At 51.3% G+C, this 15,027-nt stretch overlaps 1 protein-coding gene across 1 annotated transcript; it reads right to left on the reverse strand.

The window, feature by feature from the left end:
- Positions 1-985: 985 nt before the first annotated feature.
- On the reverse strand, positions 986-4,912 carry LOC133914346 (uncharacterized). The gene is made up of 5 exons (XM_062357468.1): positions 4,686-4,912; positions 4,463-4,570; positions 2,478-2,645; positions 1,678-1,788; positions 986-1,223 (listed from the first exon to the last, which is right to left on the reverse strand). The coding sequence occupies exons 1-5, from the start codon at positions 4,785-4,787 to the stop codon at positions 1,182-1,184; spliced, it is 531 nt and encodes a 176-aa protein (XP_062213452.1). The 5' UTR covers positions 4,788-4,912; the 3' UTR covers positions 986-1,181.
- Between the last annotated feature and the right edge of the window lie 10,115 nt (positions 4,913-15,027).

Below are 15,027 nucleotides of genomic sequence, written 5' to 3' on the forward strand. Positions count from 1 at the left end.
GTTTTCCTATCAAGATTTCTCATATGAGCTTACAATGAGGCAATAACCAATGTATGTTATGTCATTTTCTCCTTATATTTTTCCATTGGATTTTAAAGGAGTTTTAATGGCATATCAACATATTATTTTCTCCTCATATTTTTCCACATAATTTTAGAGGAGTTTTTCAACAAGAAGTTTACATTACAGATAATTGATCAAGGGGGAGTGTTAGAATTAAATTGCAGTTAGTGTGATCAATTAGCAAAGGGACATGACCCTTTCATTGTGTCCATTGGGGAGAGATGTCTCTCCAATGTCACCCCTTCATCATGTATATATATATATATGTAAACATCTCATTAAATCAATAACAAGAGTTTCATTCTTTCTACTCTATTCTCTGAGTTCAATCTCTCGATCTCTCTACTCTCAATTCGATCTACTTCTTTTTAAGTAGGAGAGACTATGACATGATTTTGGGCTACATTTTTTTTGCAGAAAACAAGGCACATATCGTCAAGCAGAGTTCTACAGACCAATGGAAAGAAAACGTGCAGCTTTGGGCGAACTGCATGTCCTATAATGTATCATCGATATTAGAGCAGGATCAAAGACCACAAAGAATAATGTAGTAGCAATATGAGCCAGGTTAAAGCACTAAGGCCTCTCCCAGTGCGAAACTGCATAGCAGTTTCTTAGCTTCCTCCACATCATCAAGAAATAACTGAGGAAATAAGCTCTCCAACGCTTGATTTCTAATATCCTCAAAACATGGGCCACGCTGTTAAATGCTATAGATCATGATTGTAACGATAGACACTACTTTCTTCTCTAGTGCGGTTTCTTTGCAATGCCTATTGGTTGGATTTCGTGTCCAGCTAGTGTCTTCAGGAAGACATCAACTCATCATCCCTCTTCATTGAAATCATTGCCACCTCAGTTTTTATCCTATATGGACATGTAATTAATGCCTAAGACATCAACCAGGGTGGAGCACTGGGAGTGGCCTAACACAACACATTGACATGTGGCCGGCCATATATCATTGAAAGCTCAGCAAAAACTCATGACATCCACGGAAGCAACAAAAGGATGTCTGAAAAGCGCACAAGATTTAGTTCAACAACAAGATTGACAGTGAGGTTTCATATTTATACAACTTCAGTTCCAATGTTTGAGGACTCCAGAAGACTCCGGATCTAGACGTATCTAGCCTTCCCAGCCCTCTCGTGCTTCTTCACCTGTTGTCAATCACAGAAATGTCAAGCTTTAATGGATAAAATTGCAACCATGATCGCCACCGGCACGTGCAGGGCTTAGGTGGGTCACTGTTCACATGAAGGTTTAGATAAGTTTGGTAGAAGTTAGATTTGATTTAGATTAGAAGATAGAGTTTGATTAGTTTCTAATTCAGCTAGAGATAAATTAGGTCAAGTTAGGATTTGAAGTTGTATTTAGATTGTAAACTCTTCTATCTATAAAGGGGCAGCAGCACATCATTGTAATCAAGCAAAAAGAATTAATCTAAGTCTGTTTCAATATACTGTCTCCCCAATCTATGGTCTATAATCTCTCCCCTAGTAGCCAATGCCGCCCGACTATCTTCCCAGCAGAAGTTTATCCCCCTTATGATCCTCACTAACTAATTATGAATTACATCATGTTTGCTGATACAGGAAGCAAATGCCTGCTTACCACTTTGAATGTTGACTCCAGCTTGCCTAACCCTACAGGGCATTCTCCCTTCTCATCGTACTCAGCAAAGTCACCTTCAGAACAGTCGATGTCAAAAGGAGTCCCATGCACCTTGAAAGAGATACAGACTGTTAGCACAATAGCAAATCATGCACCATAACAACTGAACAAATGTGATCAAGACTAACTATAAACCAAATTTCACAAAACATTAATCAATTCAGTTAGTAGCGAACAGAAAGGTAGTTTCAAATCAAGCTCCCAATTTTCTCAAAAATTGTAATTTTCCACTTTTGGAAGAGCATTTTCAAAGGAACAAGAAACCGTAGATTTGTTACTACAAAAGAAATCAAGGCTGCTTTCATTTCTTCTTGGAAAAAAAGATAGTCAATCGGTGTGTGACTTCAAGAATATATTAGTGAATCGTTGTGTACTTTAAGAATGTATCTGCAGCTAAGATGCCATACAAGAAGAAATAAGAAACACATGGGAAACTCTGCCACTTTAAAATACAAGCACAGATGCCCTTCCATTCTTAAAGTAATGTGCGATGTGAAAACCAATAATTGTACCAAAGATATGCAGATAAATGGAAAGATGCAATCCTTAATTCAACACATAAGTACACAGAAGTGAAACAATAAGGTGAGCTCACATAGAACAGAATACCAGATAAGCTCATTTCTAGAATATGAATTATCTTGACAAGATCAATTATTCATTACTGCTAGCTTAAAAGAATGGTTTTGCATAAGTAAGCAGCCATTAATATTCGTGATGAAAGATCAAGAAACACTTACAGATTCAGCCTTCCAGCCATCACCGAACGAAAACTCAATAGGTTCATAGCCTCTGCAGTCAAAGACCATCAAACAAGTCTTTTCTTCTTTCTGGCTTTGCTCCATAGTCAGTGGCGTCCCCTGCCCAGGAATCATCAAAATTGTTCCATCTCTCCCACAAAGCTTGCACTGAGAGAAAAGTAAACCAAAACATCATACACGGGACATAAAGTACATGGTACAAGAAAACATACAAAGTAGATATATTATATACTGAAACAAGTTTTAGCTCACACCAAGGAGAAAATTCAGATAAATAACCTTCACATCAGGTATAGAAAACAATTGTTATCACGAAATAAACTATGAAGTGGATTACTGAAAGAAAACAATGCTATTCTGCAAAACAAAATTCTTAAGCTTCCAGGACAAAAATTGCATTATGAGGTCTGCCACATATCGGTATGTGCAGACATAACTACAGCAACAGCAAGGTGCATTCACACATAACAATACCACAAAAAGATTGTTGAGATTAGCTGTTTGAATTTGATCAGGAATACAAATAAAATGATTCATTGAAAAAATAAAGACAAAAATTTTTAGGCTAAAAAATGGCATCATTTACATCTGGTGATGTTTGATGTCCTTAAGTCTTACACGCAATAAGAAGTTTTATGCAAAACGGTCATGATAGTACATATTCACCTGGATGACATAATATAAAAAACCTGAATAAGAACACATAGCAACAATAATCATTTATCTAAGTGCATAACACACAAGGATAAAATATAACTATTACACTGCATTCAGGTAGACTACAGAAAACTATTTTTCTACCATGGATAAGGAGGACAATAGTACAGAGACATAATCATAATAGCCAAAATAACTGCATCAAATGTGTAAACAAACGTCAACGACACAGATGCTGAGGTGCTTTCCCATCATGAGCAGTGGACAAGCCACCTTGTGTCTTATGGCTCATAGGTGCATACTAGAATTTTTGCATCTTAGCCTTTCAAGTGTAGAATATTTAAAGAAAAATAGAGAAGAATCTCATTGGAAAAAAAAACTGTATTATCACAAAGGACCCCATTAAGGAAAAAATCATCACTCTGCCAATGATCACAAGTTACCAAATCATAATAAAAAAATCGTTTACATTTCTTGCCAACCCAAAAGCATATATTTACAAGGGCCTAACCAAGTTTGCACAACAACAAAAATCCTTGAGAGGACAACAATCCTCTGCTGTTACTTTTCTACACAAATATGACCCTCCACAGCCCAATCCAATCCCCATTTTAATAGTAATTTAAAAGTACTCACCATATTCCACACTGAACAACGTAAAAAAGGAGATAAATGCAGAAGCAAAGGAATCTCCATTAACCACAACATCCTAGTCATCTCATTTTTTTCTTTCCTTAAAACATGCTCCATCCTTACTTTCATAAACCCCAGACACCGGCAAATAGTATAATAGCAAGCTGATCGATATCAATTCCTATCAGCCACACTAGCAAGCACTACCCATCCCATCAACCATACAAACAGCACAGGACAAATCACATGCGTGCCCACCTAAAAGCATATACTTAGAAGGCATAACCAAGTTTACAGCATAACATGATTCGATAAGAAGACAACAAGCTATTGTGGTTACCTTGGTACAATATATAACCCTCGACTGCCCAATGTAATGCTCCGTTTAACCAAGGAAACAAAAATCCTTCACCAAATCTCACACTAAACAAGGGGAAATGGATCTAGGCGCAAAGGAATCTCATTCAACCGCAGCAACCTAATCATCTCATAATTTCTCCCCTTAACCCATGCATTCATAAACCAAAAGCATACTAACAAGCCGATCGATCCCATCAACCATACTAACAAGCACTTCTTCTCGGCAACCATACGAACACTACAAGAACAAGGCATGAAGAAAGCCTAATCCATCCGGCCACAGAGTAGAGGAGGAGGCACGTGTTGTTGAGTACCTTCTGGACGAGGTTGGCGGTGCCGCGTCCCTTGGGCAGGTCGACGGCCTCGCTGAGGGTGACGTAGGTGGCCTTGGCGGTGGTCTCCCCGCAGTTCTCGCACCGCAGCTGCGATCCACCACACAGAAGCGAGCGAGCAAAGCCGCAATCAGCGCCGTTCGCGATCTAGAGGGAGGGAGCCGATCGATCGAGCCAAGGGAGGAGAAGGGAAGAAAACACGGACCTTTAGGTAGTAGGGGAAGTTGGGGTCATCGCAGCCGCCGCGGGGCTGCAGGTTGGTGAGGGAGTCAAGCTCCGCACCCACGAACAGCGCGTAGAACACCATCTTCGCCTTGCCTAGGGTTAGGGCTGCTTCGGCCCTGGTCCGCCGCCGACGGAGACGAAGAGGAGGAAGGGGAAGTGGGGTTTGTCTCGCTTCGCTTCGTGCTCTGTCTGCGGTGTTAAGGAACGGGGGCAATTAACTTTTTGACATAGTTATACGAGTTCTAAAAAATTATCGTTCTGAGGAATTTTGATAAATTATCACTGGGTTCCACTATATACTTTATAATTTGCTACTTGCGCGACCGAGAGCGGACACGTGTCCGATGGGTCCCACTGCTGGCATGGCATCGCATGCGAAATTACCATTTGCACTCCGCGTAAAGCGAAGGCTGGCTCTAGCTGGCTCGATCGGACCAGTCGCGCAATTGTAAACCCCCGATCCAGTCACCCACCCCCCTCTCCTTCCAGCTACCGCGGCGATGCTGCCTTCCTTCCTCCACTCTGACGGCATGTCTTAGTCCCCAAGCAAAAGTGTCTGGTCAAAGAGATCGTCACATCCTTCCCATCTCCCGGAGGAGGAGCCGCCAACCAGGCTGACACTGATTCGGTGCCCCAACTATGGCCAAGAAGACATCATCGAGCTTGTGGCCAGGACCATCGAGAACTACGGCAAGAGGTTCTTCAAATGTCCTAGGAACAAGCGTGGAGTAAGTGCCTTTGTCTATTTCTGTGTGGTTGGATTCGTCTGATTTGAGGATTTAGGGTTTGCCGAAATGGGGATTTAGGGTTCGTCTGATTTGCACAACGTGTTGGATGCAGAAAGCGAACTCATGCTCCTTTTACAAGTGGCGTGATGACTATGAGAAGCACTTGGAGTGCCAGGGTTTGGTCGGTGTGGAAGAAGGTGATATGACTCCTGTTGATCACATTCCGCAGATAATGATGGTTCAAGGTAAAATGGAGCAGGAGCGTGAAGCACTCAAGGCTCAATTTGCTGAATTGAAGACCGAGAAGGTGGTAGTAGGAAAGGTGGAGTTGCTACTTGGTTGGATGAAGGCAATGGCAGTGCTGTTGGGTGTAAACATGTTCTTTGTGTTGATGGTCATTGTTGTGTATTTGGCCAAGCTTATACGGTGATGGGATAACTGGATGTCGATGTCTGGTAGTTTGTGTCATTTAGGCAATCCTTTTGTTGTTATTAATGCCAATGTAATCAGAACTGGGATGGTAATGTAAGCTTCGAGAGAAAGTTCAAAAAATTATTTGTAAATTGTCCCTGGAAATTTAACATTACATTGTAGTTCGTTCATCATCACAAGAATGCTTATGATTGATCTAGATTTCCAAGTGTTAATATGTTCTGACAAGGATTGAAAGAGTTTCAATTTTGGCAGTTTGGTAAGAAGAAGGTGTACAATATACTTCTTCCTGAAGATTAATCAAAGTTCACAATAACATTTACATCTAGAAATATCAAATCTTTGACATCACACCTTGCATATTTAACAGGTTCCGTGATCTTTAACAGGTCCCATCACAGCTTGCATCACAGGTTCCATCACAGCTAGAACATAAAAGTTACTACTACCTAGCTTACATTATAGATTCTATCAGAACATCATAGGTTCCAGAACATAATTGCTACATGACAGCTTGCAAAAAACAACATAAATGTATCTTCTTAGGACTGAGAAACATTTGCAGGGAGCATACATGGCTCGTCAGCCGTCAGGGATCCAATAAGTCAGCATCACGTACGCTTCCTCTGCATGGTGGTACTTGAAACCTTCCTGCAGGCAGAAATAAGGAAGATCATGAGTAAAATCTTAATTTCGTTGTTTCAGAATCAATTTGGTAAACATTACAGGTCTCATTAGGACTGAGCTTCTGAACAGTCGTACCTTTACTGCCAAGGGTACCAACTCGGCACGATCCACTGGCAATTTCAACCACACCCCTTTCTTCCCCTGCAACATCAAAGTCGCAAATCAGGTAGGTTCAGCGTCAGTGCCGTGATTTATATAGTGAGTGAGCTGAATTGCTGAGCTCGAACTGATAGTATTTCGATTGGTTTGACTGCAAATGCAGGCCACGAGAGGAACGGGGATTGTCCGTTCCACGGACTTCCAGTAGGAGAGCGACGCCGCCGCGCACCCGCCCGCTGCCGCAGCGCTCGCCCGCGGCCCGCTTCTGCCGCGCCGCTTGCCTGCTGGGCCGAATGGCCGCTGCTTGCCCTTGCCGGCGCGCCGCCGCCGCGCGCCGCTCCTGCCGCCGTTGCCCGCCGCACACCACTCGCCTGTCGCTGCAGCCGGTCCACCGCGTGCCGCACGTCGATCGCCTACCGCGTGTCGCCGCTCGCCTGCTGCAGCAGCCGGCCCGCCACGCGCCGGGTGCTGCTCGCCTGCCGCGGGCCGGGTGCCGCTCGCCTGCTCTGGGCTACTGGATTGGGCCAAAATTTTGGGTGGTCCTTGGACCACTGGAACACCCTGTAGTTCGAGTTTTTTTTAATATATTTTTTTATTAAATTAGGACTACAGACGCTTAGTTTTGTAATTTCTCTTACGGAAAATCTATTTTTTAAAATTTTTAATAAAAAATATAAAAATAAAAAACTCCTGTAGCTCCGCCCCTGGTGATGCATCGGTATATGACGTCCAGATCGTCAATCCAGTGGCCATCAAGCACTTCTAGACCACGTCGTAGGCTGATGGAGCCTTGTGATGGGTTCAACATTTTCTAATGCTGGTTGTGCGTGAAATGCCCAAATGGGTTCAACATTTTCAAAGGCTATATATATAGAGCGTCCATTTGTAAATAGATTCCAAAACCTTGTTTTATTCTTTATTCGCTTCTCGTTTGTAGCCTGTTTGGAACACAGGGCAAAAACATACAAGGATAGGGAAAACGCAAGAAGGAAGATCACGCGGAATAGAAAGTAAGCATAAGACTACTCCCAGTGCAGGGTATCATGCACATAAATAAGGTGCCATATAGAATTTCTTACCGATATGTCAAGCAATTAAAGAAAAGAGATGATATAGTAGTATCTTGTGGAAGATACAGCCCTGGCTCGATATCCAATTCCTAAGATACCGTTTGATGCTTCACTAGGAGCAGAGCGGTATTCACCGTACATGTTTTCCCGTCCCATGCATGATCCATTGTGCCCACAGGGATCAGCTGTGCACCTCATTGTTTTCTTTTTATCTCTTTCGTTACCTTTTTTCCTTTTGCAGCACCATGGTAAAGCCGCCACCATTTTTTCAGTCGGCTTGGTCCTAGTGCCACCGTCAATCCCCTCCATTCTCTTCCCTCATTGCTCCTACTCCACGGCCTCCACCTCCATAGTCGATCCCCGCTACCGATTCTTCGTTTTTCTCCTCTCAATCTGTCCCCAAGTCTGTCGTCTGGGCGGATGGCTTGCCAAGAAAGAAGTCTCGTACTAGCGAGACAACATCCTCTGCTCTGGTGCCGTCGGTGCCTCAATCGAGTTCGTGGACGGCAAGCTCAATGGGCTGCGTGGGTTCCGCAGCCGATGCTACCACCATCGCCGCTGGTTGGTGGCCTGGCGCCTCCACTTGTAGCCTCGATGCAATTGACTGCTCTTAAGCCTTCCCATCTGTGCAGCCATGGTATGAGCCCTTTAAAATTTTCGCGTGTGACATGCTATAAATTGTTAGTGCTTCATACTATTGGATTCTCAATATTACATTGCTGACAAGATTGGGCAAACCGCTTCTATGAAATCCTAATGGAATATCTGTGCATAAATCCTAATCGAATAAGTAAAAACGTTTTCTGAATTAGAGCTAGTAAATTTTGAGGTATTTAGTCTAGCAATTGGCTTCTTATTTTGTTGATGCATATTGTAGGAATCATACACCTGGTGGTTCTGCAAATTTATTACAACCTTCATAGTTTGCACCATTCACTCAAGGTCCTTAGCCACCAGAAAACTTTCATTTTGTTGGAGTTCCTTCAAACTTTGGTGCTTTCTCACCGCCGCCACCACCATTTGCTAAAGGGACTCCACAATCGGTGCTGTCGGAGGGTTAACTCCTGTCGCAGGGATCCTGAGGGACTCCTTTTTAGAGATTCGGCCAGGGGATGATCCTGAATATGTTCGTCGGAGAAATAAATGGGTATAAATGCGATGGCCGGCGGGGTGGAACGATCTAGTGCGGAACAGAGTAAATGCGCTGGTGTTTAGACAGGTTCGGGCCGCTCGGAGGCGTAACACCCTACTCCTGTATGGATACTATAAATGCCCTGAGAATGTCCCTCAAGGATGTTGCTGGTTACAAGAATGTTTGTCTATCTTAGAGCCTGAGGCTCCTTGTTCTTCGGTCTGTGTGTGTCTGTTGGCTTTGGGTGCTCTCGATCTTCTCTTCCCTCCTCTACTCAAAGCCTGTTATGATATTCTTGAGCGCCGGAGGGCTTGTCTACATGTGAGCGATTGATTCACTTTCGAGCCTCCTTTTGTCCGTGCTGCCGGCTGCCTTAAATACCTGCCGACAGTAGCGTGCCCCGAACGGGAGGGCACGAGTTCCAAGGCACCATAAATAGAAATGGCATCATCATAGCCTCTGCGCGAAGTGACCGGGGGTGGAAAATGCGCCCCACGCCCGGTCATCCGTCACCATAAATGCAATGGCAACGGGAGCCGTGGAGAGGGCCCACCGGGCAGCCGAAGAGCGGCCCGGCGTGCCCGCCCTGTCTTGTTCTCCTGCCACAGCAGCGCGGCAGACGGAACGCCCGGCCCTCACGACGTTATCTCGAGACGGGCCGGATGGCACGGGATGAGACCCGTGCATTTAATGACCCCACGCCCTTCTGCCAGAACGTGGCAGGAACTGACACCGAGCGTGGCGGGAGCAGTTGGAGGTGACAGGCCACGTGCGCTCTTAAATGCAGCCTCGAGCCTTTGACTGGCTGACACCTCATCAGTGGGCCCCTGTGGGGGCTACTTGTCAGGGGGGCTTCCTGTGTCGTCGGGGAACCGAGTGCTCGGGGGTCACTATTCACCTCCCCGAGCACTCTCTCCTGAGAACGCCCTTCCTTGGTCCTCGGGGAACCGGATGCTCAGGGGCTACTGTTTATCTCCCCGAGCACTCTCTCCCGGGCACACTTGTATGGATCCTCGGGGGAATGAGTGCTCGAGGGCCGCTGCACGCAGCCCCGAGCACTTTCTCCCGGAACTTCCTTCAGTGGGTCCTCGGGGTACTTGGGTGCCCAGGGGGCCACCGCTCGCGACCCCGGGCTCACTTCTCCCGGTACTTAGCTTTCCTGATCATCGGGGGACTCGGGTGCTCGGGGGTCACTGTATACCTCCCCGAGCACTTTCTTCCCGGCACTTAGACTTTGCAGATCATCGGGGAACTTGGGTACTCGGGGACCACTGACTGTGGCCCCAAGCGCCCTCTCCCGGGACTTAATCCTTTTTTACCTCGCGGAGGAGACTCCGCGGGATGGCGCCACGTGGTGGATTGCTGGCCTGGCCTCGGGATTCGGGGACCCCCGGTTCCTGATTCACCTACAGCAGCCCCGGGCCCATTGGCAGGCGATGGCCCAGAAACTGCGGATGGGCCCTTCGTCGTCAACGAGGCCGAAGCCAGTACTGACGCCACGCGGCGCGCTCTTAGATACTGGCCCTTCCGGTCCGGGCTTATGGTATGGCCCAACGGGGAGCCGAACGGACGCGCGTCCAACCGTCTCCTGAGGCGTGTGATAACGGGACGGGCGGCGCGTGATAACGAGGCAGGCGGCACACGTGGCAACCGCGCAAATCGAGGAAAATACGCCTGGCAACTGCTGACACCCGCACGGCCCGTGGGAGATTTGGCCTGGCGGTTGAGCTGGCCGAGGAAACCGTCCCGCCGAGCGCGCCGCGGCAGGCGACGTTTGAATTTCCCTGGGGTATAAAAGGAGGAGGGGAGCGAACCGTCCCCCTCTTTACGCCATCTTTGCGAACAAGCATTCGTCTTCCTTGCGCTCCTGAGCCCTAAACTTTCCTTAGGTGATTAGAGCACTCCTCTTCCCCCATCGTCAAGATCATCCCCCACCCTAACAAGATATCGAGAGCAGGAGGAAGCCGGAGTCCCGTCTTGTGAACGAGGAGGCGGCGGACAAGGTGCGGAAGCTGATGGTGCCCGAGGGCCAGCGGGGGGCCTCGGTGGTGACGCCGGCGAGCTTCCCACCGGTGATGGACCGGCCGGGGCGCATCGCCCTCTTCACTTCCTTCATGGTGGCCGGGCTGGTGCCGCCATTTTCGACGTTCTTCCTTCAGGTCCTTGACACGTTCGGGATCCAGTTGGTGCACCTCAGCCCCAACTTCGTCGTCATCCTGGCGGTCTTCGCCCACCTCTGTGAGATGTTCGTGGGGGTGCCACCATCGGTGACGCTCTTTTGGCACTTCTTTGTGTTGCGGTCGGCCGGGAAGAAGAGGGGCTTCTCCACCGCGGACGTCGCCGGTTGCTGCAACTTCCGGCTATGGGACGGCCTGGGGGAGCAGTACATTCCCCAGGTGCTGCGGAGCAAGTGGGAGGACTGGCGGCGCGACTGGTTCTACGTCGACGTCAGTCCCCACGACCGTCTGACCCTGTCGGAGATGGCGGTGGAGCCCCAGAAGGCGACCTGGGAGGTGCCGCCGCAGGCGGACGCGCGGATGGCGCCGGTCCTGGAGCGCATCGACTTCCTGTGCCAGGTCGGGCTTACTTCGGTGATGGTGGTGGCGGACTACCTGCGCCACCGCCTGGCGCCTCTACGGGAGCGGGCCCAGCCCTGCTGGGTGTACACCGGCCCCCAGGACATCACCCGGACCCAGATCGGCGCGGAATGAGACCTGGACAGAGCGGCGCTGAGGGGCCTGCTCCGGGTGGTGATCGGGGTGGACGACCTGAGCCGGGCAGAGCTCCCCTGTTAGGAGCTAGCACTCTGCGCCAACCCTGACCGGGTGGCACTGCAAGCGAAGCTACCGGAGTTCAACTCCCAGGGGCTGGTCGACCGGCCAGGGCGCCGGAACCCCGGGACTATCCAGATTCCCGGGGTGGACGAGGCGGCCGGCGAGGAGGCCGCAGGCGATGCGGCGCAGACCTGTGGCCCAGGCGCCGCAGGAGGCGGGCCGCAGGCCAGTGGTGGGGCTGCTGCAGGCAGTAGCCGCTAGGCTGGAGAAGGAGGCACCGCCGGTAGCGGGGCGGCGACAGCGCCGGGAGACAGAGGGAAGCGCCCCCGGACTTTCATTCCTACGCCGATGTCCTCACCGTCGCCGTCGCCTGGCGAGAAGGAGGGAGGCCAGGACGGCCAATCGTCCAGTGCGGGGCCGTCGGCGGGGGTGGCATCTGCGGTTCTGGAATCAGACCTTGATCTGCTTGGGCCTGGTCTGGAGCCCGGAGACCGCACGGCGGCCCCGCAGAGCCCCCGGCAGAAGAGGAGGAGGGAGGACTCCGGGCCAACATCATCGGGCCCGGGGTACAGGATCTCGGAATTGAGGTGGCAATACCGAAGACCCAAATCTGCGTAAGTTTCCCCCTCTTTTTCCTGAGCATGCCTTGCCCGGAGTGAGTTCGGAGACTAACCTCGTTTTTCTTTTGCAGGCCGCCTACGGGCGCCGCCGGAGACCAAGGACAGCCGGAGGCTACGAGGCCTGCTCCAGCCCCCTAGCCGAGCGCGCCTGAGCTGAGCGCGCTGGTGGAGCCGGAGCCACCGAGCGCGCCGACCGAGACGGAGCCACAGGCGCCGCCCTGCCCCGAGCCGATGGCAGAGGCCGCGCCCGAGCAACCGGCACCGGCTGAGCCCGCCCCGAGCGTGTCGAGCGTGGGGCGGATGACCTCGTCATGGGCGGTGCCTGCATGGCGGTTTTCGGGGACCCCGAGCCCCTCGGAGGAGGCTCGCAGGGGACCTAGCGCCCAGCCGTCGCCCCGCCGGCTTGCCGACCCCCTCCCAGTCGTGCTAGGGAGCGCCCGGGAAGTGATCGGGCGGCTGGAGGTGGCCGTGGCGGGGGAGATGACGCGGCTTGAGGCGAGCCACGCCGCCCTTGCCGTGGAGAGGGAGCGGCTTGCCGAGGGCAGGCGCCTTTTTGAGGCTCGCATCGCTGCGGCGCGCGCCATCAACGAGAACGAGCGACGCGCTCTGGAGGAGGAGCGGGAGGCCCTGGAGGGCATTCGCATGGAGGTCGTGCGGGAGCAGGAAGAAGCCGCCCGCCTGGCCGAGGCATCGCAGCAGCAGGCTGTTGAGGCACTCGCCGGGGAGAGGCAGGTGCAGGCGCGGGAGGAGGCGGTCCTGGCCCGTGAGAGGACGGCAGAGGCCTCCCAGGCTGACTTGGCCCACCAGAAAGGTGAGGCTGACCAGATCCGCGCCGAACTCCAGCGTCGGGAGGAGGAGCTCCAGCACTGGGAGGAGGACGTCGCGATCCGAGAGACCGACGTTGGCATCACGGCGTCGAATCTGGAAGCTCGGGAGGAACTGCTGATCCTCCGGGAGGAGGCTACCGAGGCGATGGTGGCCTCAGCCGCTCGGGAGGAGCGGGCTGCCATGTGGGAGTCAGAGCTGACCGCCCGCGAGCAGGCCCTCTCTGCCCTTGCAGAGCGGGTGAAGCAGGCTGAAGCCCAGGTGCCCGGTGCCACCTCGGCCGGAGCGGCCAAGGGACAGGGCCTCGAGGAGTGGCTGCGGAGCATGACGGAGGAGCTCGAGACCGCCAAGACCAAACGGGCCAACGTGAAGCTGATGATGGAAGACATCCTTCGCCAAGCGCAGAGGTCCGTGAGGGTGGTCGGGCTCGGGCGAGTCCATGTGGAGGCGAAGGGGACGGGCATCGGCCACATCGCCTTGGCTTCTAGAGAATCAGCCAGCGCCTCGAGGCGCTCCCCCAGGCCGTCCAGGAGCTTGCCGCCCGGGAACGGCGAGGCTTGGCCCAAGCGGTGGCCGAGCATATCCCGGCCTGCTACCGAAGCCGGGACCCGAACTTCCCGCGAGAGGCGCCGCCGCTTCCGGACCTGGGGAGCAGTGGCGAGGGCTCCGACATAGATTAGGCTTTTGTAATTTTCTTTTTCGTCGACTTGATGTAAATATGGGAGTGATCCCTCAAATAGCTGTCCTTTCTTGTGAATATAATGGAAGCCTTTCTTTGGGGTCGCAACTCCAGTGTTCTTCTGAGTGCTTGATGAAGTTTCTGTTCTTTTCACTTGATGCCCCGAGGAGTACTCAGTCAGAGCGAGCCCGACCTTTCCCTCCCCGAGAACGAAGTCACCCCGACCACTCGTCACCCAAGCAGTGAGGCCTTCTCTGCACGTTCAGCCCTTGAGCCCTCGCGAGTCTGCAACGGCTAAGTCAAAAGACAAAGGCACGAACTTCCTTGCTCGGGAGATAGATCGATCCAGCACGGAGCACGCCATGACCAGTGAACACTTTCCCATTCTGCGACCACTCAAACTGGTAGACTGGAGACACGTGCGGGCGGAAATGCAACCAAGAGTCCCCACGGTTCGGTGGTGCCCGGGCTAGGACGGACCGGACCGAGCACCGACAGCCCGCCCCCAGGGTCTAGGCTCCCGACCGCTAGAGCAGCTCGAGCAGTGAGATAACCCGAGAACCCCAGAGGCTCGGTAGTGCCCGGGGCCTTTTTAGCGGACCGAACACCACGACCACCATGAAAGACTTCGGTCAGACATTGCCGTACGTATGGTACACCTTTCTACTATCCGTTCTGTCGTTCCGGGAAAAGCGGACACGTGGCAGGGTTTTGTGCGCGAGGAGACCATCTCACCGAACATATTAGAATACGAGGGCCCCGAGGACAACTTGGGAACAATATATTACTGAATATAAATTCATGTGAATTTAACCACTCACCGGATAGCTGTCAGCTTTTCAGCCAACCGATCCAGGAGAGGCATGCGCTCCGAGCTCGGGGTGCTCGGGAACTTGGTCCCCACGGCTGGGGCGCCCGAGCACTGGGGGGCGCAAGGGGGGTCCAGGATCAGGCGATCCCGACCGCTCATGCCTGAGCAGTAGGACCACCCGAGGACCCCTAGGGCCGAGCAGCGACCTGGGCACTGAGGCCCTCGCGGTCGAGCTGCTTTTGCTTTTGATTGTCGATCTGTGACTTGAGAAAAAATAGAACGATTCTTTGCTTGGTGCGCTCTGTTAGTGCGGTACTCATTATAGACTGCACTCATTTTCGACCCGAGACCTCTCGAATACCCAGACCGGCGGACTAAACAGGCAGAGGCATAACCCAGAGGTCCTATGGTTCGGTGGCGCCCGGGTATGATAGACCAGACCGAGCACCGACAGCCCGCCCCTGG

This window comes from Phragmites australis, chromosome 1 (assembly GCF_958298935.1).
Source record: "Phragmites australis chromosome 1, lpPhrAust1.1, whole genome shotgun sequence".
In the NCBI taxonomy this organism is placed as follows: Eukaryota; Viridiplantae; Streptophyta; class Magnoliopsida; order Poales; family Poaceae; genus Phragmites; species Phragmites australis.